Raw genomic sequence first — 25,893 nt, forward strand, 5'->3', positions numbered from 1 at the left:
CCGGACTCTGCTTCAGCAACGTTTTCCTACTCCCGGTTTCCTACATGAATATTCATGAGCAACATGGGGGCGTGTCTCTGGGCGGAGCGAGGGGAGGGGCCCCGGGGTTTGCACTGGCTCGGTCCCGCGGTGACGGTGGCGGCGGCGGCAGCAGCGGTCACTGGCGTCGGGGTGCCTCGCTGAGTGGAGCCGGTCCCGGGGGAGCGCGTGAGTGCGCGGCAGCCGGAGGAGGCGGGGTCTGGGGATGGGGGCGGGGAAGGGCATGGAAAGAACCCGGCGCCTAGCAGCCGGGACCTCAGATTGGGGCGGCAGCGGTGGGAGGGGGTCACCAGGAAAGTTTGCGAGGGCCTGGGGCTCTCGGGCGCTGCGGAGCTGGCGCGTGTATGTTGGGGTGGAAGGCGTCCGTGCTGTGAGCCAGAAGAAAGCGGGGAGAGGCAAGGGTGGGGCGGGGCCGGGGGCGGGCGGAGCTGCTCGAGGGACCCCCTCCTTGCCCTCACCGGCCCCCTTCCCTGGCTCCCACGGCACGCCCCCATCCACGCTAGGCCGCCCCCACCGAGTCCTCGTCGCCAGTCCTCGGTCTGTTCCTTCGCGGGCTGTTTGGCATCTCGCTCAGTCTTCGGCTGCTGCCGCCCCCTCCTTCTCCACCCTCGTCTGCTCCTCCTCTTCGGCTAGCCGCTCGGTGTCCGTAAGCTCCCCACGGAGGCCCTCCAAACAGCCCCTTGCCCTGGGCTGTTCCGTCTTCCTGTTGGCCCCCCTCTTCCAACACTTAGCCCTCCGGATCGCACTAGCTGAACATCCAGTGGTAGACCTTTAGGGACGACCCTGCTTGCCCTCAGGCCCTTCTGAGTGCCTGTCCAGGGCTGGGGCTCCTTAGCTCCTTTCCATTCTTTGGGGGCAGCCTCTACTCCCAGGGCTGCCTGGTTTCCCTAGACCACTAAGGGTGGGGAGTTCTTGAGGTACTGCGATTCTGCAGCTTATGGCCATGGCCTTGGTTACCTGGGGCTCCTGGCTGGGGCCTGTGTACTGTAGCCGCCTCCCCTGTTGGGGACTCGGAGCCTGTTTTCATCTCTGCAGCTCTTTCTAACCTCAGAGGTGTCCATCAAGCCCCTATCTCAACCCCAGGTGAGAGGGTTTTTCTGTTTTGGACTAGTTTTTCTCCATTTCTAACCACCTTCACCATATCCCTTGTAATAATGTTCAAGGACAAGCAAGCAATCTTGTATATATTTTTAATTTAATTTTATTTTTCTGTAATCTCTCCACCCTCAATCTTTATTCACCCACATACAAGGAAAACAGCCCCTGGTAGTTGGCTGATCAGCCGATTGACATTGACGGAGTTAATGTCTGTACCCTCTTTAAATAAGCTGGGACAGGATCAAGCGGATGGGGATATCTTTTGCAAAGGCTGGGCACCACAGGTCTTTTAGAATTGAGAACTGTCTTCTCAGAGCAGCTGGAGTGGGAGGGGAGCTTTGAGGTTGGAGAGGGTTGGGTTGCCCTCCAGGGCTCTCTGCATTCCATGTGTTTGGCATGTCTCCCTTGCTCTTGAACCAGAGGAGCAGTGCTCACTAGTCACCAACAGAGCCGGAGGGGGGCTTGTGAGTGGGAGGGTGCTTCAGCAGCCAGGGTGGGAACTGAGGGGGTGGAAGGCCTGAAGAATTTGAGGTGGGGGGACATGAAGGAATGGTCTAGAAATGCAGCCTAGGGTAAGGGGAGAGGTAGGTAGAGGTGGTTACCAAGGATTCTAGTTAGCTCATGGGAGACACTGAATGGAGTCACATTAATAATGGCCAACTGTTACTTACCACTTCCAGGCTTGGTATTTTGCATGCATTGTTTGGCTTGAAACTCATTTAATACTTTTTTTTTTTTAAATTTAGCAGTGTGCCTTAGACTAGTCGCACAGTTCTGAAGTGACAGACCCATTTAGTTGTAAGATCTTACAATATCAGCTCCAGAGGCTCCTGGCACAGGCTACTACCATGTGGCTATCATCTGGTTTAATTTCTTCTGACCCCTCAAAACTCCTTTAGGGTGCACACCCATTCCCATGTCACAGGCTTTTGCAGGTCCCTCCCAGACTGTCCTGGAAGGGGCAACCCCAGGGAGTTTTCCTCTCAGTTACACCTCCCACCCCTCATGCAATCAAGCCCAGTCTGTCCTCCCTGCCCATCCTGGGCCGGCTCCTCCTTCCCCTTGGCTAGGCCCTGGAAATCCAGTGGGAGGCCATTGCTATGGTAACAGGACTAGGCCCTGGCTTTACCTCATCAAATTCCAAGCTGAAGCCAAAACGATTGAGAAATTAAAGGGAAAAAAATGTATTCCAGATGCTTACTTTTTATTTCTTATTTCCCTGTGTTTGGATGAGACAGCTCATGAGTGCTGGAGGGGGGCAGGGATGTGAAAGGAGAATGGGGGGGGGGCGGGGTAGGGAGCCACTCCCAGCCGTGGAGGGAGGGAGGAGAATGGGAAGAGGGGGGCCGGCTCTGGGGCGGAGCCCCAGGTTGGGGAGGAGCGGGTTTTTCCCGTCTCCCATGAGGTGATTCCAGAGACTTGAGAGTTTCTGGCCTTCTTGCTCTGCTCAGAGTGGACACCTCTAGTGGGGCTCCCTGACCCAAGAGGGTTGCCTCAGGAACTGTAAGTAGGGTATCACAGGAGGGAGCTTGGGGGTGGTGTGGGTGGAGGTGGCTCCCTCCTGTGCTGGATCATTGAGGTTCAGAGCCAAGGGTTGGAGAGTCCTGTCAAGAGTTGAGGATGTGGCTGTGGGAACCTTCCCGGCCTCCCCCTGGAGTTCTCTCTTCCTGTCCCACACTGCCTGGGTTAGAAATAGACTTCCTTGGCTAAGCCTGTTGCCTTTCTCAGCTTTCCCTTCTCCACCTCTCCCTTTCCTGGGTCTTCAGTCACTTTGGCCGGCTCACACTGCTTCCTATTTCTCAGGCAGGGTGTGCCCTATGTGATGAAAGGATCCACTCTCAGGGAAGGCACAGCCATGGCTTCCCCACTGCCCCAGGATATGGAGGAGGAGCTGGCGCCTGTTGGCTCCGAGCCAGGTACCAATGGGTGCTGGGTGCAGGGTGGGGCCATTGGCTGGGAGGAAGGCGGGGGGGGGGGGGTAGAGGCTGCACCCCTCTTCTGTTCCGGCAGGTGGCTTGAGTGACAGTGGAGGTGAGAGGCAGTGAGTCTGAAATGAGTGCTCAAGGGCCTTGGCATCTGGTGGGAGTGAGGTAGAGCCCCAGCAGGTATGGAAGCAGAGCCTTTGAGACAACTCCAGGGAGCCTTGGAGGAGGAGACACTGAGGCACAGAAGGAGAAATGGAGTGCCCTTCTTTCTCCCTGTCTAGACTTTTTAAATGCTTAGCTGAATGAGTGGGTGATACAAGATTCTATTATAGAAGGTTGTGGCCGTGAGTAATTCCCAAGGTCTTTTATTTGGCATTACAATGCCTTATATAGAAGGTGGATTTCTGCCCTTTTTTTTTTTTTTTCCTTCTTCCTTCCTGTGGCAAATTTACTTCTGTTTGACATAGGTCAATAGAAAGCTTGCATTCCTGATAATGAACTGGATGACTGAGGTGGCAAGAGGAAGAGGTGCAGCAGGGAGACAAGGGGAGCTCAGCTAGGGTCAAAACTTCATTATGGAAATGTGGTGTAAAGAAATAGGGCTCAATCGGGTTCCCAGGCTGACTGTATGGTGAGGCCAGGCAAGTGGGTATGCTTATCAGCTCCATTCATTCATTTGATAGGAACCTGTGTTAGGAGCAAAATAGGATGCTAGAGGGATAAGGTGTCAAAGCCAGTGTTGTAGTAGTTTGGAGAAGGTAGGCTATATAATGGGATGTGAAAAACCAAGGAAGCCTTCCTGGAACAGGCGGTACTGACATGCATCTAGAATGATGGGTTCCAAGGTTGGAGTGTGGAAGATTCGGTGCAGCAGGAGTCACAAGAATTTATGTCTCATGGTTCTTCTGACAGTTCCTAATGAATCCTTCCTTCCGAAAGGTGACCCACGAGCCAAGCCCCCTGTCAAGCCCAAACCCCGGGGCTTGCCTAGCAAGCCAGCTCTGCCTGCCAAACCCAGCCTCCTGGTGCCTGTTGGGCCTCGCCCTCCTCGGGGTCCCCTGGCTGAGCTGCCTTCTGCCCGGAAGATGAACATGCTGGCAGGACCTCAGCCCTATGGGGTCAGCAAGCGTCCACTCCCGTTTGCACCAAGGCCTTCAGCTGAAGCAACCACTGGAGGAGAAGTTACCCAAGAGTCTGGGAAGGAGGATGCTGGGAAAGAAGACTTGCCCCCTCTCACACCCCCAGCTCGGTGCGCTGCCCTGGGAGGTGTGCGGAAGGCCCCTGCCCCTTTCCGTCCCTCCTCTGAGCGGTTTGCAGCCTGTACAGTAGAAGAAATTTTGGCCAAGATGGAGCAGCCACGGAAAGAGATCCTGGCCAGCCCTGACCGCCTCTGGGGCTCCCGCCTCACTTTTAACCACGATGGCAGCTCTCGATATGGCCCCAGGACCTATGGTGCCTCCTGCCCCAGAGAGGAGGATAGTAAGTCCCTTGCCAAAGGACGGTCCCAGGAGGGGACAGCAGAGATTCCTGCAGAGTGCCAGGAAGAGCATAGCAAGACTCCTGAGGAGAGGTAAGGGCTAAGAAGAGTTTGTATAGTTCCTTGAAGTCTTAAAGGGGCTTTGGAGGAAGTGGGCTCCAATTTGGGTTATCATCTTTACTGTCAGGTTACTTAGGTGAATTCAGGCAAACCCAGGCTAAGTCCCAGAGCATCTCTGTAGCAAATAGTGGAGTTACTTCTCTCTGTGTGTGTTTGTGTGTGTGTGTGTGTGTGTGTTTGTGTCTGTGAGTCTGTGTCTGTGGTGCATGTGCAGTGTCAGGAATTGAACCCAGGGCCTTGTTCATGCGAGGCGAGTGCTTTATCATTGAGCTACATCCCCAGCCCACTGTAGTTCTCTTTACAGAGTTGATACGTGTTATGCTAGAGAGGCATACTATTCAGCAGACTAGTTTGTAGTCTATTGAGTACATATCCGTGCTATTTGGAGGAAGGGATTGATAAAGTCCATTTTAGAGATTGGAAAATCAAGGCTCCAGAGTGACTTCCTGGAGTCTCTCAATTTAAATCCCGATGTGTATGATTCTAAAACCTGTGGTCTTAACTGCTAGGTCTCATGTGGCAGAGCACCATGCAGGGGCCTCAGGGAGGGGTATGTTGGAATCTGTACAGTACAGATTTCCCCTCTGAGGAGGAGTGTGATGCGCTTCAGCTAATTTCTGCATAGAGAATTCTTCTATTTGGAGATATTTTCTCAGTTGCACTTCTTACCCATAGCCAGCCTGCATGTAAAGGAGGCGCTCCTTGGGTTAGTGGACACATGGTCTGAAGGGACATGAGGGATTTGGCCACCTCAGGCTTTTCAGGACAAGAGAGCACCAGCCTGAAGAATGCAGAGCTAGGCCCAGTGGTTGGCTTCCCTCTCCCACTGTGGTGGCCAGGCCTGTTGTGGTCTGCACTGAGCCTGGAGCTGAAGGCCCTGCCCTGCCCTGCCCTGCCCTGCCCTACCTTACCACACCCTCCAGCCTGCCCTTTTCTCACTGGAAACACCTGGTGGGTGTGCTGCAACCCCAGGACTAGGGCTGCCGGGAGGCCGTCCTGCTTCCCAGCCTGGATGCTTCTCTCCATCTGAGAAGGGTTCAGTTTTAGAAAGTCACCCCCACCCCCAGTCCCCAGTCCCCCAGGAAATATCAGCAGGGCTGCTGGGACCAGTTGCATTCTGGCCAGAGAAGAACTTTAATCCCTCAGGGACTAGGAGAGGAAGACATTATCTTCTTGGGAACCTCTGAGGGACCTGGACCCACCCACATGATGCTGTTCTATAAGAGAGGGGGGAATTTAACCCTGTGTGTACAGGAAGGGAGTGGGCATTTGCTCTGCAGGCACAACCTGGCTCCTTATCCTTAGAGCTTCCAGACCAACTTCAGGAATAAGTCCTGAGGTTTTTACTCTTTGGGTGGCATTAACATTGCTTAGGAGGGATAACTTCCTCCCTTTCCTATTTTGGCAACAGACTTCAGCATTCTTTTGTTTTGTTTTTGTTTTTGTTTTTGTTTTTGTTTTCGTTTTTTTTTTTTTTTTTTTTTTTTTGAGACAGGGTTTCTCTGTGTAGAGCCATGACTGTCCTGGGTCTCCCTTTGTAGACCAGACTCAAACTCACAGAAATCAGCCTCCCCTGCCTCCCCAGTATTGGGATTAAAGGCGTGCGCAACCGTGCCCCACCACCCCACGAGCTTAACACGAACTTCTTTACCTCCTCTTCTGTCTCTCTTCCTCTCAGGAACCTCACTTCCAGCCCGGCAATGAATGGGGACCTAGCTAAACTGGCTCGCTCTGAAGCACCTACCGACGTGAGTTGTCTTCGTGTTGTCAGTACAGCTGTGTAGAGTGGAGTTGGGGAGTCATCTGAGTTCACCTCTTATTCTCTCAGAGTTTAGATGGGGGAAACTGTGACCCATGGACTTGCCTGGGGACCCGATGCCAAGACTCAGATTTTTTTTTCTAAACTCCCAGGCCAGTGTGCCTGGTCATTAAGGAAGCTAAGTATGGTTGGTCATGATGATTAGGGGCAGTACTCATAATACTGCTAGCATCGACCAAGCCCCTACTGTGTGCTGTGGGCATGTCCTAGGGACATTATTAGACAATTTAATCCTTTTGGTAACAAAGCTAGTAGGCTTTTTCAGCCTCTTTTGAGAATGCCAGGACTCAGGCTAAGTAATTCTCTTGGCCTGAGGCAGGACCTGAAGTATCTGACTCTCTAATTCTCCCTGGCTATGCCTAGGTTCAGAAAGGGGAAAGTCTGGGCTTCCTATTCATTTCCTCTTATTATGAAGCCCAGTTTTCTGAGCAAACTATGTCAAAAATGGCCCTTGTTTGGAGAGCCATTGTCAGCTAGAGGCTGTCCCAAGTGCCCTGGAATAGAGCTATGAGTCTGTGTATGTGTGTGCTATGCATTGGAACACCAGAGAATAAAATACGCATTGTGTCTGTTGTAAGGACCTCACCTTCCAAAGGCAGGCAGGCAGGCAGACACTAAGATAGACATCCTGTAAACTGGCAGATGCACAAGGTGTTGCTGGGAGAACTGGGAAGGTCATGTGCTGGGTGAGGGTAGTGGGAAGTCCTCACTATGTAGGTCAGGTGCCTGAGGAACGGCACTCAGCCCTGTGCAGAGAGGCAAAGAAGCCAAGAGCTCTGGGGTGCATTGAGAGGACGACTAGGTGTAGTGAGGACCAGGAGGCAATAGTCTTGGCTGGTACAGTGGCCTGGAGGCCTCTATGGACTTTGACTTGAGCAAGAAGAAGATGCCACTGAGCAGTCTGAACAGTTACAGAAGTGGCATCTGATGGCTCCGTTGTAAGGAGACACGTTGCTTCCCAGGTTTAAGAACAGGTCGCAGGAAGGAGGTCAGATTAGCAGCAAGGACCAAGGGGATTGTTAGCTGGATCCAGGTGCCTTGACGGATGATAATGGTGTGGACCACAGAGGCATCCGTTAGGAAGTGATGTGGTCTGGATCAAATCTGTCGGTGACAAAGAGGGGACATTCAGAGTTTCTCCTGAGGAGGAAGGGAGAGAGCATTCAGAATCTAGGAATACCCCAAGGCATTTGGCCTTAGCAACCAGAATGGTGAGGTTCCCACTCACTAAGAGGGGGACCTTTAAAGGCAAAGCATAGCTGGGAGACATGTAAGGAGTTTGCTTTGGAGTCTGCTGCGCTCATGATGCTCTTTAGACATCCAAATGGGAATGTCAGTCGGATGATCGGATAGAGTATGACATTTAGGGGGAAGTGAGTGTGTCGGAAGGAAGGGAAGTCTTTGATGTTGTCAGTGTAGAGATGGTGGCTGGAGACTGACTCAGGTCACCAGGGGAATAGGTGGGATACTGAAGGGAAAAGGCCCAAAGCATAGCAATGGAGACAGGGAGAACAGCCCTAGAGCCTGGCTAGGCAAAGCGTGTGCCACTGCAGGACTGTGGCCACTGCAGGAGTGTGGCCACTGCAGGAGTGTGGCAGCAGCTGCTGGTACCTAGGTTGGGCTGCCTCCTTTGGTTAGCATCAATTGGCTGTAGCTCCAGGAATGTCCTCGGTGACCTTGGCAAGTAGTTAGGTGGAAGGCGTGAAGGAGAAAGCCCGCATTGGAGCAATCTAGGAGAGGTGAGGCAAGAGGAACCATGTATAGTGAAGGTAACCAATACTTTCAAGAAAACACATGGAAGCTAGAGATATGTGAGGCCAGAGTGGGCTCTCTTTTTTCTGTCTATCTCTATTGTTTCCTGTTAGACGGGAAAGTAGAGCAATTGGTGTGCTGTGGGAGGGATCCGGTAGGGAGGGAAAAGTCAGTGATGCAGGAGAGAGAGAGAAGGGGGTTGGCCTTAGCCTGGAGCAAGGACAGTGCCTGGTCACAGGAATCCACGCTCCTGGTGGTGGATAGGCAAGGTGCAGAGTGTTGGCTTTCTCTTCTGTTCTCAGAGAACCAGAAGCAAGGCTGTTAGCTGAGAGAGGATGGGAAGGAGGTGTTGGAAGCTTGAGGGAAGATGTTGTCTGTGGGGCATGGAATGGGGATAGGGTAGTGGTGGGTGGGTGTGGGGTGGGATGCAGTAGGTTGATGAGCACTCAAACCGGTTTGTAGATAGGTGATGAATCTGAAGGGAGATCAAGTGTCATTGCTATGTGTTTCTTCTCTAGCCACGTAGCTGCCCAGGTTCTTGAGCTGGCAGATAGCTGCATTTTAACAGAATGAGGAACAGAGGGAGGGCGTCGAGGGTTGTGAGAAAGGCAACTGTTGATGGTGGTAAAAGAGAGTTGAGGGCTGGAGTGGGGGTGGGGTATGGAGCTGCGAGGAGGAAGTAGGGTTCCTGACCCTTGCTTCCCAAAGGGATTGAGGAATGAGAGAGCTGGGGACATAAAAAGAATGAACAGGACAAATAGGAAATGGACTGGGCTGGTGGCCGACTTGAAGCTGAGACTGGAGATGGTGGTGATGAGAGTTATTGGGAAGGGCTGGGGCTAAATGGATGACCACAGAAGAGTGCAGGGAACGGAACCAAAGGATGCTAGAGAGCTGACTGCTCTCGGAACCACTCTGAATTGTAAAGGTGATGCTGGCAGGCTTTTGGTCATCCAATGACCACTGTTTTCAAAGAAGAAGTGGCTCTCAGGAGACTGATGGGATGGGGCATTAACGATACAGTTTAAAGGCACAGGTTTGGAACTAGATTATGGTAGAGGAGATTGGGGGTTGGGGTTAGGGGCTGGAAAAGAAGTAGATCCAGGAGGCGATGACAACACTGGAGGCAGTGGCTCAAGCGTAGGGGGGAGGGTTCAGAAGTTGGGCAAGTGTCTGAATTCATTCAAATTAAGTGGATTCACTTAGTGTGTTTGGGAGAAAGCAGAGTGGAATAGTGCAGGAGAACCAGGAGCCTGGTGCCACCTCTGTCTCCTTCCTTTCCCTGATGTCATCTCCTCTCTCTGTTCCCAGTAACCACAGCAGATCTTTCTTTTTCTTTTATACCGGGGGCCCATATGCACAAATCTTATTTAATCTTTATCTAACTCTGACATAGATGTTGGTATCAGTCCTAAAGTACACGTGTGAACCCGAGGACCGAAGAGATCCCTTGGAAATGAGATGTTCAACTTAGAGGAGGCAGTCCAGGGGCTGCTAGAAGCCTCATGCCTTTCAGGACTCCCCTTATTCTTTGCTTGAATCCACAGCCTCCGTACTCCCTTGGGTCGTACTGAGACCTGTGCTCAGACAGAGGATGGAGATCCATTCCTCCACTTGACAATCCTAGGAGATGCTCTGGGCTTGGAATGAACTTGTAGTGTTCTGGGAGCAAGCCCTCTCCCTTCGTTTCATGTACATAGTCAACATTTCCCCCTTCTAATATTTATAAACTGTGGGTCATTTGCCCAAGAACTGTAGCCTCTCGGAGGAGCACCTTAGGTGAGCCTTGGGATTTGAGCCACTGAAACAGTGGGAATGTTGCCAAGTGACTAGAATGTGGCACCTTTTCTGGGGTGATGACCTGGTAGAGGAGCTTGCTTGAGTTCACCTCCTGAGCCTTTCCCTGTGTGAGCTTGGACGCAGCTGAGAACCGAGTGACAACTCTTGATCTTTCTCTTGCAGGTTTCCAAGACCTGGGTCACCTTAAGTGCAGACCCTGTTTCAGAGCATGGCGACTCTTCCAGTGCAGTCCTTCTGGCTAACGTCTCTGTCCCAGCCTCGGAGTCTCCCCGGCTTTCAAGCCACCAGAGTTCTCCCTGCCATTCTCAACTTTCAGAAACCCAAAGTCCTGCAGCTTCTGAGGCTTCTTCCATCTGCCTCCCTGTGACTCCAGCCTCCCCCAGTGCAGCCTTGCCTGCTGAGCCTCCCGGCCATTCCCCTAGCTCAGAGCTACCTGCTGAGGCAGTCCCAGAAACCCTCAGCCCCAACAGCTCTCCTGTGGAGACAGTCTCAGGGCATCACAGCCCAGAGCAGCCCCCAGTCCTCTTGCCTCAACCCCTGACTGAGGGGGCTGAGTTGCAGGACACTACACGAACGTTCCCCTGTGGGGAGGAGGCAGCAGCCAGGGGTCACATGGAATCTCGTCCCAGCAGCCTGGCTCACCGCCGTTTCTCCGAAGGCGTGCTCCAGCCACCTAGCCAGGACCAAGAGAAGCTGGGAGGCTCACTGGCTGCTCTGCCCCAAGGTCAGGGGAGCCAATCTGCTTTAGATCGTCCCTTCGGAAGCGGGACAGAGTCTAATTGGAGCTTGTCACAGTCATTTGAGTGGACCTTCCCCACAAGGCCCTCAGGTCTGGGCGTTTGGCGGCTGGACTCCCCACCTCCATCTCCCATTACAGAAGCCAGTGAGGCCGCAGAGGCTGCTGAAGCTGACAGTTGGGCTGTATCTGGCAGTGGGGAAGGTGTGTCCCAGGTGGGACCAGGAACCCCACTAGCTCCAGAGAGCCCCAGAAAGCCTATTTCTGGGGTTCAGGGAAATGACGAAGGCATATCCCTACCCCAGAGAGATGATGGAGAGAGTCAGCCTCGGTCCCCAGCTCTTCTTCCCTCTACAGTTGAGGGCCCACCTGGAACACCCTTACTGCAGGCAAAGGAGAACTATGAGGACCAGGAGCCACTAGTGGGGCATGAGTCCCCCATTACTTTGGCTGCAAGGGAGGCGGCCTTACCTGTGCTAGAGCCAGCGCTGGGACAGCAGCAGCCAACACCCTCTGACCAACCCTGCATCCTCTTTGTGGATGTGCCCAATCCTGAGCAGGCATTGTCTACTGAGGAGGACGTGGTGACCCTAGGCTGGGCGGAGACGACCCAGCCCATGACAGAGGGTCAGGAACCCTGTAGCGTGTCTCCTGAGCCTACAGGCCCTGAAAGCAGTTCTCGATGGCTGGATGACCTCCTAGCATCACCACCACCCAACTCGGGCAGTGCGCGGCGGGCAGCTGGAGCTGAGCTAAAGGATATACAGTCACCAAGCACCTGCTCTGAGGTAAGGTGGACATAGGGAGGGAGGGATGGGCATCAGGGGTAGGGTGCAGGTGGGCTTCATTCTTTTAACATGGACACCACAGAGGGCTGTGCACCCGCATCTCATTATTTGCAGGTGCTTGCAGAACTGCCTAGGGCTGTGCTTAGGGCTCAGCTGTTAAGTTCCAGTCCTGACACCAGTTTTCGCTAGCTGAGCGGTCTTAGGAGTGAAACATAATTGTAACCTTTGCCCTTTCATAAAAGTGTCTGCACATGCTGCACACGCATACACGGGCCACATCAGCCTCAGGTATCTTCTTTCTTTTTTTTTTTTTTATTTAAAGATTTATTATTTATTTTTATGTTGTTAGAACTCTATCTGCATGTACACTCGCATGCCAGAAGAGGGCATCAGATTCCATTACAGAGGGTTGTGGGAATTAACCTCGGAAACTCTGGCAAAGCAGCCAGCTCCCTTAACTGCTGAGCCATCTCTCCAGTCCCCCAGGCATCTTAGTTTTTAAAGACAGGGTCTCACTGTATCTGCAGTTCACCCATTTACCTAGTCTGGCTGGCTAGCGAGCTCCAGAGATCCTCCTGTCTCTGCCTCCCCATCACAGGGATCAAAGACACTTGCCGAAGTCTTTTGGGTACTGGGGAGCTGAACTTGAGTGTCGGTGCTTGTGCTGTAAGCACCTTCATTACGTAGCCTTCTAGTGAACCGGAGATAGTGCCTCATGCAGTGTACAGCATTGCCAAGGAGACAACCTGTTATCCCTGGGCCTATTATGCAAGGGAACGTTGTGCGGACTTGGAGGGTTCATCTGCTAGGGTAGGTCTGTTACCTGGGCTCAGTTGGCTCTACCAGTTCTCTGCCCAGGTGTGAGTCAGGTACTTTGCTACTCTCTGCCTCAGTCTCTGTGTCTGTCAAAGGGTGTGATAGGCTGTAGCTCAGAGAGTGAGAGGATTAAATGAGTTAGGGCATGTAAAAGGACTGAGGTTAGTGTCGGGCTCATTATAAATGCTTTGTAAGTGTTGGCTTTTACAACTGGAATTCCCGTTGAGTCCAGGAGCTGTTTTGTAGACAGGCAGCTGAAGCCCAGAGGAAGTCGTGCCTTGTGCAGAGTTACCCAGCGAGTTAGAGTTACTAGCTGGGTCTAAGCCAGGACCAGCCCAATCGGCTCCGTGCCCTTTCTCCTACCAGACTACATTTAAGGGCTGGGATCCAGGTGGCTTTTGAGACATATTTTTTTTTTTCAGTCCTAGACTGGACTGGTCAGGGTGGAGCTGGAGGCAAGGAGGAGCTCCCAGAGGCCCTCTGGAGTTTGGAGGAGGAGGAGGGAGGAGGAGGAAAGGGTTAACACCACACTGACTCCTGCAGTAGGTGTGTCTGTCCCAGGATGTGGGTGACTCAATTGGCTTCTGGGCGGGGCTGCCAGAACTGCAACTGCTCCGGGAGGGAGCCGGGAGCGAGACCTGGACAGGCAGGAGCCAGAGCCGTCGGACAGGTCCTGGCTAGGGGAGCAGCCCAGCCCTGTGCCGGTACCTGGCTCACCCAGCAGCCCCAGGGTGGTCAGTGGGGAGGTGGGGGGGGGNGGGGTGGGGCATGGACCGGACAGGGGAGAGGGAAGCCGGCATGTCTGTCCTGGAACGGCTCCTGGCCAACGCGGCACTGCGGGACGATGCTGGCAGGCTCCGAAGCCTGGAGCCTCAAGCCCACCCGCCCTCTGGCTCCGGGGTGAGTCAGGGAAAGTTGGGTGGGGGTGCAGGGAGCCTTGTGCCCTTACTTTCCTGGGCTGACTGAGGGTGGAGTCTTCTGGGGAAGGCTGTGCAGAGGGGAAGAAGGGCCTGGGTGTTCATTGGTGCTAGAAGAGCTCTGGGTGGTGTTAGGTCCTTGGTTTGCAAGGTAAATTGTAAGTCACTTGCCCTTCTTTGACAGTGCACCCCTCCTCCCAGTCCCAGGTTTAGGCCTCTCCTTCAGGCAGGACCTCTCCTGGCTGGCAGCCAGGGGTTGCCCAAGGCCTGTAAACATGACCACAGGACTGTCCAGCTGCGCGTGCATGTGCGCCAGGCTGTTTTAAATGGCTCTTGATTGATCATCACACAAAGGTCCCATGTAGTAGGAATTCCCTGTTTAAGAATGAGGATCCTTAGGCCCAGAGTAGTTAAGTGATTTGCTCAAGGTCACACAGCTGAAATCCTGGCAGCGGTCTTCTGCTAAAGTGGGGCTCTGAGGCCCTAGGTAGCTATCACTCTCAAGTTGGAATGACTCCCACACGGATTAACTCTAAAATTCTTCCCTCTCTCCCTCCCTCTCTCTCTTCCTCTCTCCCTTCCTCCTTCTCCCTCCCATCCTCTTTCTTTCCTTTCCTTTCCTTTTCTTTTCTTTCTTTCTTTCTTTCTTTCTTTCTTTCTTTTCTTTTTTTTTGTCTTTTCTTCTTCCCCTGTTTCCCAGGGACTCCTTGGCTGGGCCCAGAAAGACCTGCAGAGTGAATTTGGGGTTGCTACAGACTCACACCACAGCAGTTTTGGTTCTTCTAGCTGGTCTCAAGACACTTCTCAGAACTATAGCCTCGGGGGCAGGAGCCCCATTGGAGACCCAGGTCTTGGGAAAAGAGACTGGAGCAGCAAGTGTGGGCAAGGGTCCGGGGAGGGGAGCACTAGGGAGTGGGCCAGCAGACACAGCCTTGGCCAGGAAGTGATTGGAATCGGTGGAAGCCAAGACGAGACCGAAGTGCCTGTCCGTGAGCGGGCAGTGGGAAGGCCGGCCCAGCTTGGTGCTCAGGGCCTGGAGGCTGATGCACAGCAATGGGAATTCGGGAAGAGGGACTCCCAGGACCCTCACTCCATCCACGACAAAGAGCTCCAGGACCAGGAGTTCGGGAAGCGAGATTCCTTGGGTTCTTTCAGCACCCGAGATGCAAGCCTTCAAGACTGGGAGTTTGGGAAGAGAGCGTCTGTGAGCACCAACCAGGATACAGATGAGAATGATCAAGAACTGGGGATGAAGAACCTCTCTCATGGCTACAGCAGCCAGGATGCTGAAGAGCAGGACCGGGAGTTTGAGAAGCGAGATTCTGTACTGGACATCCATGGCAGCCGGGCCACAGCTCAGCAGGACCAGGAGTTCGGGAAGAGTGCTTGGTTCCAGGGTTACAGTAGTGGTGGTGGCTCAAGGGCGCTTGGCTCACAGGAGAGAGGCTTCGGAATGCGGTCTCTGAGCTCAGGGTTCAGCCCCGAGGAAGCTCAGCAGCAAGATGAGGAGTTTGAGAAGAAGACCCCAGTTGGTGAAGACAGGTTTCGTGAGGCCAGCAGGGATGTGGGTGACCTGGAGGAAGGAGCATCTGGGGGCCTGCTGAGCTCCAGCACACCTCATTCGCGAGATGGAGCTGCCAGGCCAAAAGACGAAGGCAGCTGGCAAGATGGTGACTCCAGCCAGGAGATCACAAGGCTGCAGGGGAGAATGCAAGCAGAAAGTCAGAGCCCTACCAATGTAGACCTGGAAGACAAAGAGAGAGAGCAGAGAGGCTGGGCTGGGGAGTTCAGCCTCGGTGTTGCAGCCCAGTCGGAGGCAGCATTTAGTCCAGGGCGGCAAGACTGGAGCAGGGACATGTGCGTGGAGGCCTCTGAGGGTAGCTATCAGTTTGGCATCATCGGCAATGACAGAGTGAGTGGTGCTGGCCTCAGCCCTTCGAGGAAGAATGGAGGTGGCCACTTTGTGCCTCCCGGAGAGACAAAGGCCGGGGCTGTGGACTGGACTGACCAGCTAGGTCTCAGGAACTTAGAAGTGTCTAGCTGTGTGAGTTCTGAAGGCTCAAGCGAGGCTAGAGAGAATGTTGTGGGACAAATGGGCTGGTCAGACAGCCTGGGCTTGAACAATGGAGATCTGGCCAGGCGTTTAGGAACTGGAGATTCTGAGGAGCCCAGGAACATGGGAGTTGGGGAAAAGGACTGGACTTCCAGCATGGAGGTGAGGAACAGAGATTTGCCAGGGCAGGCAGAGGTAGGAAGGCACAGCCAGGCCAGAGAGAGTGGTGTGGGGGAGCCCGACTGGTCAGGGGCAGAGGCTGGAGAGTTCCTTAAGTCAAGAGAGCGTGGAGTTGGACAGGCAGATTGGACACCTGATCTTGGATTGAGAAACATGGCCCCAGGAGCAGGCTGCAGCCCTGGAGAGCGCAGGGAACTTGGGGTGGGTCAGGTAGACTGGGGTGACAATCTAGGCCTGAGGAATCTGGAGGTGTCCTGTGACCTAGAGATGGGAGCCTCTAGGGGCTGTGGAGTTGGGCAAATGGACTGGGCCCAGGACTTGGGACTCCGGAACCTTAGGCTCTGTGGGGCCCCAAGTGAAGTTAGGGAATGTGGGGTGGGGAGAGTGGGCCCTGACCTAGAGCTAGATCCCAAGAGTAGTGGTAGTTTGTCCCCTGGTTTGGAGACTGAAGACCCGTTGGAGGCCAGGGAGCTGGGGGTTGGTGAAACAAGTGGGCCAGAGACACAGGGTGAAGACAGCTCGTCACCTTCCTTTGAGACTCCTTCTGAAGACACTGGAATGGATACGGGAGAAGCACCCAGCTTGGGAGCCAGGTAAGGTTCTCCATCTTGGGGCTGGGAGGGAAGGTGTGACTGCTCTTTAAATAAAGGGCCTCTCTGAGGAGGGAAACCCAGCTAGCTCCCTCCGTGGACTCTAGTGTTTGGAAAACAGAGTCCTTTAGGGCTGTGGCTGTTCAGTTCCACATTTTATGATGAACTTTGAAACACAAAAGTTAAATGCATTCTATTTTAGAAGATGAATGTAAAATTTGAGGTACCATTTTGGGCTTTTTCAATGAGTGAGTTATGGCTGTCTAGGGAAGTAGAATCTGCCACATCTTTGGTTTCTAGTGAGCTAACTCTCTGTCTCTCTCTCTCTCTTTCTCTCTCTGAGTTTGTGTGTGTGCAGGCACATATTTATAAGCTTCTGTGCCTGTGGAATGATACTACCTCTGCTGTCATCTCTGTCACTGTCTATCTTTTGGGGGACACATTCTCTCACTACCCTGAAACTTGCCAGGTAGGCTAGGTTGGCAGGCCAAGCAGCCCCAGGCGGGTCACCTGGCTTCTGCCTCCCCAATGCTGGTATTACAAGCATAGACCACTGTGTCTGGCCTTTTTTACTCCCTTAAAGCAAAGCAAAGCAAAACAAGACACCATGGGATCTGGGGATTGTGCTCAAGTGTTCACTCTTGCAAGGGAATCACTTCACCAAGTGATGTATCTTCCTAGTACGGTTTCTGCTGAGCTCTGTAGGCCTCAAGCTCTGATGGAAAATGAGCTTCTGGAATGCTTGCACAGGTAGTGGAAGCAACCCTGTGGAAGCCCAGGTTACCACAGCCTACATTATAGTGGACGGTGACTCTGCTTGTCTGGTCAAGGGGTTGGGAACTCAGGAATCTAGCCTGCTCTTGTCGTAGTACTGAGAAGAGTTGTGGCCGAGGAATCTGAAGTTGTTGAGAACCAAGTCCCGGCCCTGTGACCTTGACCCCCAACCCTTTTTCTTTTCTTTGCCCTGGCTGACCTCAAGACACTCTAGGTAGGCCATGCTGGCCTCAGAGAGATCAGCTTGCTTCTGCTTGCTGAGTGCTGGGATTAAAGGCATGCCATGTGGGAGGCAGGCTGGTAAGAACCAACCAGTCTGTCTCATGGCTGTTCTAAAACCAACCAACGTGGTTTCCATAGCTTGTGAAAAGGGTACTTACACGGAAAGGCACTGCTTCTCATCCATTAGCATTTTCATGCCGTGGGATTCGTTTTTCTTCTCTTCAGTGTGGAGAACGCTTTACCTTTTTCAGGCCCAGAGTGGGAGCTTCCATGTGGGAAGGGAAGGAGAGGGAGGTGTTGGATGGGGGCTGTTCTAAGTGGAAGGGCAGATGGCAGTGGGAGGGGAGCAGGAGGGACCAGGAAGGGGCTGGGGAGGCTCCGGGTGGGGATTGCGAGAGGCATTTGGCGTGGAGGTGGAAGAGAAAGAGAGCCCAGGGTTAGGAAGGGAGCTGAGGCAGGGTGTTCTCAGTCCACTCATCTGGTTGAGAGGAGGGATAGGGGACAGGGAGTGGCTGAGGTTGCAATGGCTGTCAGTAGGGGGTGGGAATTTGCAGATCTAAATGGTGGGGGCGAGGGGGTGTGTGTTCCTGTGCGCCTGGACTGGTTGTTGGACTCTGAGCTTCTGTTTTACCAGTGTCTGTGGGAGGCTCAGGGTTCCATCAGCAACAGTCCTGGCAGAAGAGAGCACAGGTTCCGTGTCCTCGGTTTTCTTCCCGGGACTTAGCCCTCTCTGCCTGAGTGTTCAGCTGTGCATTTTACTGCCCGGGTCTTCACGGCTGCCCCATGTGGCAGGAGAGGGACTTTGATCCTGGCCTCTTGTGAAGTTGAGAGATGGTGGTACCATCTTAAGGTGGTAGAGGCGCTCCCCTACTGATTCTTGGGCATCTCAAGTCTCTGTCAGGTCCTTGAGGTGCCCTCCACCTTCTGACTCCCTCCTATAACCACTTTCAGGTGTGGCCACCATTCAAAGCAGATTTCTAAGGAGTGGGGGTCTGCCGGCTGCCCCACTGGTGTTGTTTCTTAAAGAGGGAGAGCAGCATTCTCTTCTCTGTTTAGGATGGAGGGAGGTGGTTCCCTGCAGGCTTAACAGGACAGTGGCAGCTAGCTTGAGGATGGTTTTGATGATGAGGCTTCTGGAGGCTCCCACTAAGCAGCCATGTGATTTTTGGACACAGCTATGTGGTCATCTGAGCTTAGAATTTATCCCAGGCACAAGCACCTGAATCTCATTGTATATAACAGAAAACATGTTTCATCCACAGCTGGAAGGGAAGCACTGTTTGGGAGGGCCTGGGTATGTGCTGTGTTTCTGATACATGTCCTTTCTGGTATAGTACCATGTTTGGAGAGAGCTGTGTGCTCTGTGGCCATGCATGTGACTTAGTGTCAATATCTAGGACTTGAAGTTGAGCAAAGTTTTCTAGACTTACCTGACTAATGTCCGGTGAGGTGGTGCTCTGAGTGTCTGATGTGGGGAAATAAATACACCATGGAATGCTTACCTTTCAAGAAAAATTGGGCGATTTCCTTTGTATCAGGAAGCCCTTGAGAATGGGTCAGAGTAGTCTGGCTTGGGGCCCATCTGGTAGTCCTGATTCTCTACCCACCTCTGTGACCTCAGGTGAGTGACCTGAAGCACTGGCCTTTTCTCCTTAGGGTGCCCTTGGCCTTCTCAACCTCAGGGCCCATATCGTCATAGGTAAACTGAGGATTTACTCCAGGCACTCTTGGAGTTTGCATGAAGAAGGTTAACACGTGCAAAGTGATTGACCCTGCCTCTCCTGGCCTAATTGCTTAAACAAACAAACAAACAAACAACAAACCAAAGACAGAAACCCCAAAAAACTAGTCACCTGTATTTTTAATCTGTTTTGCAAGTGTGGATGTGAAGTGTCCATAAAGGGAGGCCCCTTGGGGATATTTTTGTTTCTGCCCTCATGTTGAACAAATACACTGTGAATGGCAGTCATTTGGTCAGACTGCTGGCAGGAATAACTATGATAAACTAGCATGTTGTGGGGGTGCGCTTGAGCTGGATCTAGGGCCATCTCCTCCTGGAGAGAGTGGCACTTCTGGGGCTGCCAGAGCTGTGCAGGATCCTTATTTTCTGGTCTCTTGGTCATTCCTTGCTCCTGCCCTTTGGACCCCACAATACAAACCCTTCCCAGCCAGTTTGAAATCTTTGTAGGCTCTAAGAAGACTCAAAGGTCATTCAGTCTGGCTACCGCATTTCAGGGATGGAGAAACTGAGGCGCAGAGGGAGAGTGTGGTTTACACAAGTTCCCACTGCTCGTGATTGTGAGTGCCTCTCTGTCCCTGTGGGCCCTAACTTTCTGAGTCCCCTCCATGTTCCTCTGTCCCTTCAGATGCATCATCCCAGCCCCTAGAACTGATGCTTCCTCATTCCAAGTCTTAGAGCCGGAAACACCAGGACAGGTTGCAGATCTGTCCCCTGAATTTGCATCAGAAGCAGTGGTAGAGAGTAGTGTTGGGCAGTTTGGGTGGTAGCCACATTGGGTGGCTCATGTGGAAGGTTTAGGTAAAGCGTCTTCTCGGGCGAGGAACCTCTGTCCAGAATGACAAGGACCATGGTAGCAATTTGTATCTATCAAGTATCAACTTTGTCGTGGGTACACATTCCTGCTAGGAAGCCCAGTAAAGTTCTGGGACTTTTATGGCTCCCATTTACCAGATGACGAAGCAGAGGCTTGGACAGGGCATGCAACTTGGGGCCGAGGCTGCTGTGGGTACAGGACAGAGCCTATGTCTCTGTAGGCTTAGCAGGCTCAGCACCCAGGTTCTTGTCCTTCCTGTCCTGCCAGGAAGCCCTTAGGTTGTGGATGACCTGGGCTCCCAGCGAGGGACGCTTCTCAGATGCAGAAGGCAGAGGCCCTTGGGTGGGTGTGCACCCCATCCCCCAGGACTCCGTGTTCCGCCCACCCTTAGAGCCCACTCGAGTTCCTTACTGCTTTCTGCCCGAAGTGGGCTGAGAGTAGATCTTTCTTTCTTAGTTGGTTCACGTCCTCCCAGTGGCCTTGTTGTCCGGGCTGGGTGGGGTACCATTGCTGCCGTCTGGTTAGAGTCACCTCCCTGACTCTAAGCTGGCTTCAGGGTGAGCTGGCTTTGGCTCCCGTCCAGACTTGCTCCCGAGTCCTTCGTCTTGCTGTACTGTATAGCCTCTGTCACCTCCTCCCTCCCTCTCTCCCTCCCATGCTGCTTTAATTTCCATCTGTCAGCAGCTTATGGGAGGACAGACTGACACATTTCTCCCTGTCCCTGTCTCTTCTTCCTGGTAAAGACTGACTCACCTGCCTGATTCTCTACCTTCTGCAGTATCGCCAGCTACTCAGCAGCCTGGCTTCCAGGCCTTGCCCACTAGCCTTCACTACCCCTGCTTGTGTTAGGGTGTTGCCCTGGGCTGTGTATGTAGGTGTGGCGAGTACCAGCACCCACCCACCCTATCCTAGGTGTTCGATGAGTGAGCATGTTTTAGGGAGTGGCAGCTGGACATGGTGTGGGTGGTACCATCGTGGTATTTATGCTTGCTCTGAGAGAACATTGGATAGAAGGCACACTGCTGTGCTGAAGTCCAAGGTGACCCTGCCTTCTCATCATTTGTGTGGTCTCATCTATGGGGCAGAGATGCTGGGGGCACAAAGACAAACCCTTGAGGAGCCCCCAGACAGGCAATGGAGACAAACACACAGGATTGAAAGTAGTCGGAGCTGTAGGTTAGGGCTCATGGCTCTCAGGGCTGAAGGGTTGTGTAAGCTTGGGGAGAGAGCAGATGGGCCCCTTCTTGGCTTATCCCAGAAAATGTGATCATCCAGGCATGTGCTCCTGAGTGGATCTTGAACAGTAGTAACTTAGGGCAGCAGTAATAAATGTTATTTCTGGGAATGTCCTGAGTGCTGGATGCTATGCTGACAGGCGTAGACTTTTATTTTTCTCTCACTAATGACTTTGTAGAGGAACACTGGGTATTCACAGGCAAAGGGAATCATGCAAGGGCTTAGGTACAGGTACTGTTCCTAACTCAAAAGTCTAAAACCCCAAATCTGAAACTTTAAAACACATTTCTTCAGATTCACATATTTTTAAATTTCATGTGTGTGGGTGGTTTGCTTGCATGTATACCTGGGTATCATGTGTGCATTGTCTGTGGGAACCAGAAGAGGGTGTCAGATCTCCTGGAACTAGAATTAGAAATGGTTGTTAGCTGCCCTGTCACCCCTTCAGCTCCATACAATCTGAAACTTTTGGAGCACAGCATGGTATCACATAGGAAGGCACACCCGGCTACAGTGGCGGGTAAGTCTGTACAAGGTAGATATGAGACACAGGTAGATATGAGATTTGGTTTAGGTTTTGTTTTCCTTCTGGGGCTAGGGAGACAGCTCAGCCAGGAAAGCACTTACAGACTTAACTTGAGTTTGGTCCCTGGACCCCAGGAGAAAGGCTAGATGTGGTAGTGTGGTATTGTGGTAGTCTCACTGCGCTGGGGAGGCCAAGAGGAGAAGGTTCCTGGGACTCCCTGGCTTGCCCACTTAGCTTACCTCAGTCCCAGGCCATTGAGAGATCCTGTCAAAAGAAAAGAGAGCAGGGCTGGTAAAAGTTCTTACTGTCTGTCAGTGTTAACTATCCAAGTTTCATCTAAGGGACTCACATGGTAGAGGCACACACGAGGAGAGGAGGGTGTTCTTTGGCTTCAACATACAGGTTCACATGCACCGACACACAAGGGATATGTGTGTGTGTTCTATGCATGTGCAAGTATTTTAAAACTTGGAAAAGCCCAGACTCTATAAGTAGACCCAAGCATTTTGATAAAAGCTGCCCAGCCTGTAGCATGTGAAACAAACCTGGACTGGGACCCTGCAAGCTACCAAGCAGCTCAGCCATTTCTTTGTATGCTGTATGCTTCAGGGAAGAGAAATGAGGTCTCACAGGTAGGTAGGTGAATGACTCTGGTTTCTGGCCTGTCCCTTTTCAGCCCCAGCAGTTGTCTGGCTCGCTCGCCACCTTCTGGCTCCCAGAGCCTTTTGGAGGGGATAATGACAGCCAGCAGCTCCAAGGGAGCTCCTCAGAGGGAATCAGCAGCTTCCGGCTCCCACATTCTGTTGGAGGAGGAAGGACTCACTGCAGGTGCCGGCCAAGGGGAGCCCCAGGAGCCTAGCAGAGCTCCTTTGCCCTCCTCGAGGCCTCAGCCTGATGGCGAAGCCAGCCAGGTAGAAGAGGTGGATGGCATGTGGAGTCTTACAGGGGCGGCTAGGCAAGATGAGCAGGCATCAGCCCCGGCCCCCCGGCGGCCTCCCCGAGGACTTCTGCCCAGCTGCCCCAGTGAGGACTTCTCCTTTATAGAGGTCAGTGGAGGGTGAGCTGGTCGTGGTGGACGGGCTGTTGGAGGGGGCAGGGTATGTGTGTGATGGTGACAAAGCCCCATTCTCAGAGCTTTCCTGAGCAGTCATGGGAGACAGACGTAGGCTGTGGGGTATCTCATGGCAACAAGAAACTGCAGCAGCCATCAATCAGCTCCTGGGTGATGTTGAGATGCTCCTCTGGGGTGAAGCAGGGCTCCGGGTCAGCAATGGCAATGCTGTTGCTATTGTTTTGAGCAGGACACGGAGATCCTTGATAGTGCCATGTATCGGAGTCGTGCCAACCTAGGACGTAAGCGGGGGCACCGGGCCCCAGCCATCCGGCCTGGGGGTACCCTGGGACTGTCAGAGACAGCAGACTCGGATACTCGGCTGTTCCAAGATTCAACCGGTACGATCAGTGTGTTAATTGAATGGAGTCTGTGTCAGTGTCTGGCTTGTGTGTGGGTAAGGGTAGTGTCTGGCATGTTGCTCAGGTCTCCATTCACGTTCCCTAACGTTTGCAGAGCCAAGGGCCTCCCGGGTGCCGTCTTCAGATGAGGAGGTTGTGGAGGAGCCTCAGAGCCGCCGGACACGGATGTCCTTGGGCACTAAAGGGCTGAAAGTCAACCTGTTTCCTGGCCTGAGCCCATCAGCCTTGAAGGTACCGTCTGATCATTCAGCACACACACCCAGCCATCTGGCCTGCCAGCCTTCTACCCAGCATTTCCAACCAACCAGCCATCCATACAGCCATGCACCTCATAGTCCCCTTTCCCATCTCTACTCTCATTGTGGGTTCTGGAAGGTTACCTTGTTCCTTGCTCGACTCTATGCAGTGTGCCAAGTTTGAGGGAAGAAAGAACAGGGTGTTCTTTCATCTCAGAGCCTCCAGGGTAATGGGTGGGGGTTGAAGGGTGGGCATAGTCTACACCCATGAATAGCTTAGGTGAAGGGCGAAATGTAGGAATAAAGGGGGGACTACAGCCATGGCCTGGCCTGTTCAGTAGAAGGAGTTACTTCCTGACCGTGGCTGGGAACGGGAGGTGGCTTGGGTAGGGTTTCTTGTAAGCAGCTTCTCCTAACCTCGAGGTAGGCACAGGAGTTGGCTCTGCGGTAGGAACAGACAAGTAAAAGCATAGGTGTGAGAAGTCACCCCTCTTTATTCAGCCTTGTTCACTGAATTTTGTTCATCTGCCATCTTTCTGATGTGTTCAGGGGTGAGGATCTGCTCTGAAAGAGACAGATCTTTGGCTGTCTGTAGAAGGTTCAGGCCTGGCTCAGGGGCTGCACACTCTTGGGAAAGGCCTGGTCTTTTGAAAATTGCTGCCTGTTTATATTTCATCTGTGTCTCCTAGGCCAAACTACGCTCCCGGAACCGCTCAGCTGAGGAAGGGGAGGTGACAGAGAGCAAATCAAGCCAGAAGGAGTCTTCCGTCCAGCGTTCTAAGTCCTGCAAGGTCCCAGGGCTAGGGAAGCCCCTTACATTACCCCCAAAGCCAGAGAAACCCTCAGGGTAAGTAACACTTGTAGGTACTTTTTTATTTCCTGGGCTTCGGGTATTATCCTCAGAAGAGGAAACCTATTTTATAGAGGTGGAAAACTAAAATTAGTTGCTTCATGTCACGTAGGGGCATCCAGACCTGCAACTGAACCCCAGACTGCCTCTTTTGATTAGAGGGTAGCTGTTCTCACCTTGTTCAGTTTCTTTAAACTTTGCTTTTGCGACCTTTGTACTCTGCCTTCCAGGTCAGAAGGATCGTCGCCCAACTGGCTGCAAGCCCTGAAGCTAAAAAAGAAAAAGATCTGATCAGGGGCCAAGGTGAGGATGTGCTTCTGGGCTTGGGGGAGAGTAGCACCTGGTATGGAGAACTTGGGAGGCCCTGTCCTGTGCTCTCTTCTAGCCCTTAGCTCTCCTCTTTCTGTGAGAGGTTGGAGGAGACAAGGGAGACCTGGTTAGGTCCTTGGCTCCTCTAAGTTTATTCCTGAGGCTGGTGTTTATCCTGGCTCTGAAGGGGGGGGGGGGCTTCCATCCCTGCCTGTATCCTATGTGTTGGACAGTCTTGCAGGTGCTGCGGTTGCCCCTATGTGTTGAGCTAGCCTGTGCAGCTTAGAGCTTCTAACCTGAGGTCCTAGCAGGGATCTCCTCAGCACTGGGCTCTCATGAGGGAATCAGGATGTCCAGAGGGCAGAGGAAGCAGGGGCCTCATCTCTTCTCTGACCTTTGTCCTCTCTTCCACCCAATGCAGGTCTTTCCCATTTGGCAGTCTCAGGCAGTGCCATTCCTGTGGGGTCCCCAAGTGAGGAGACAGCTGGAGCCCCACCAGGGCTCAGACTGCAGCCTCCTTTCCCCTCCACTTCTGAGGAGTGTCTGGGAGGCACATTTATGCACTTTGTATCACCGTCCCAACTTCTTGCACCCCTTCAGCCCCCAACTGGATTCCCGTCCCCAGTGGTGGGAGGTCTTGTCCTTCCCTCAGTCTCTTCCCTTTACCCTCTTTGCTTCCATCTTCCGCCTCCCTTGGGTTTTCTTTTGATACCAATTTATAGCATTTTTATAAAAGCCTTTGATTTTTGTAATGGGTGGGCCCCCACCCCAAGACCCACCCCAGGTCTCCCTCTGCCCCACTAGGTGCCCCACAGAGACCAATGACATTTTACCACTTGAAACAATGAATAAAGTTTTTTGGGAATTGGTGTTGTCCAGGATTGTGGTGTGTGTGTGTGTGTGTGGGGGGGGGGGACTCGTATTCCTCCACTGTGGGGCAGCATTTGGAGAATGCTACTTCCCCACTGTGTTAGCTTTTCCTCCCTGTGACAAACTATTTGAACACCTCAATGAAGGAACGGCATGGCTTCACTCCATCAGGGCTAGGGGTGGGGTGTAGGGGGTGGGGAGCAGGCTAGAATAGAGCAGAGACAATATGGTATCTGAGAAGCAGAGAAACCTTTTGTTTTGGGGTTAGTGGGTTTCCTCTTGCTTTTATTCTACCTGCTCCCCTGGCTGTTGGGTAGTATTGGGGACATTCAGGCTGAATCTTCCCTTTCTGGAAATGCCTCCTTAGACCACAGAGATGTGTGCTGCTAACCCAGGCTCTTCTTGGTCCAATGGACTTAGCCAGCAATCTCCAGCCGCCAGGAGCTCACTCAGATGTCTATTAGACACGTCACTCCCCTTCCATTCTCTGAGCCTAGTGTCTCTGCAGGAGGATATTCCAATTTAAACATCACTACCCCATCTCGGTAGTTTGACACAAAAATTTTTATTTCTTGTTTATGGTACAGCCCTGTGTGAGTTGGTAGTGGGGTGACCTGCCAAGCATTCAGAGGAGGGAGCAGGGAGAAAGTCTTATATCACTTTGGGCTGCTATAACCCCAAATCCAATAGGCTGAGTGGCTTAGAAATGGGAATTTATTTCTGATTGATTTG

At 52.8% G+C, this 25,893-nt stretch overlaps 1 protein-coding gene across 4 annotated transcripts; it reads left to right on the plus strand.

Annotated features, from left to right (window-relative positions):
* Window positions 1–123: 123 nt before the first annotated feature.
* Tnks1bp1 (tankyrase 1 binding protein 1) lies at window positions 124–25,172 on the plus strand. Of its 4 annotated transcripts, none has more exons than XM_021186340.2 (12): window positions 124–207; window positions 2,941–3,053; window positions 4,002–4,632; window positions 6,338–6,407; window positions 10,193–11,554; window positions 13,988–16,113; window positions 22,100–22,469; window positions 22,725–22,875; window positions 22,991–23,127; window positions 23,822–23,979; window positions 24,213–24,285; window positions 24,713–25,172. In XM_021186340.2, the coding sequence occupies exons 2-11, from the start codon at window positions 2,960–2,962 to the stop codon at window positions 24,271–24,273; spliced, it is 5,160 nt and encodes a 1,719-aa protein (XP_021041999.1). In that variant the 5' UTR covers window positions 124–207; window positions 2,941–2,959; the 3' UTR covers window positions 24,274–24,285; window positions 24,713–25,172. The 4 variants fall into 4 exon arrangements, with proteins under 4 accessions (XP_021041999.1, XP_029329756.1, XP_029329754.1 ...); XM_029473896.1 differs by having other exon boundaries at window positions 125–207; window positions 2,945–3,053; XM_029473894.1 differs by lacking the exon at window positions 124–207 and adding an exon at window positions 490–1,122.
* The last annotated feature ends 721 nt before the right edge of the window (window positions 25,173–25,893 follow it).

The sequence above is a fragment of the Mus caroli genome, chromosome 2, assembly GCF_900094665.2.
Source record: "Mus caroli chromosome 2, CAROLI_EIJ_v1.1, whole genome shotgun sequence".
Lineage (NCBI taxonomy): Eukaryota > Metazoa > Chordata > Mammalia > Rodentia > Muridae > Mus > Mus caroli.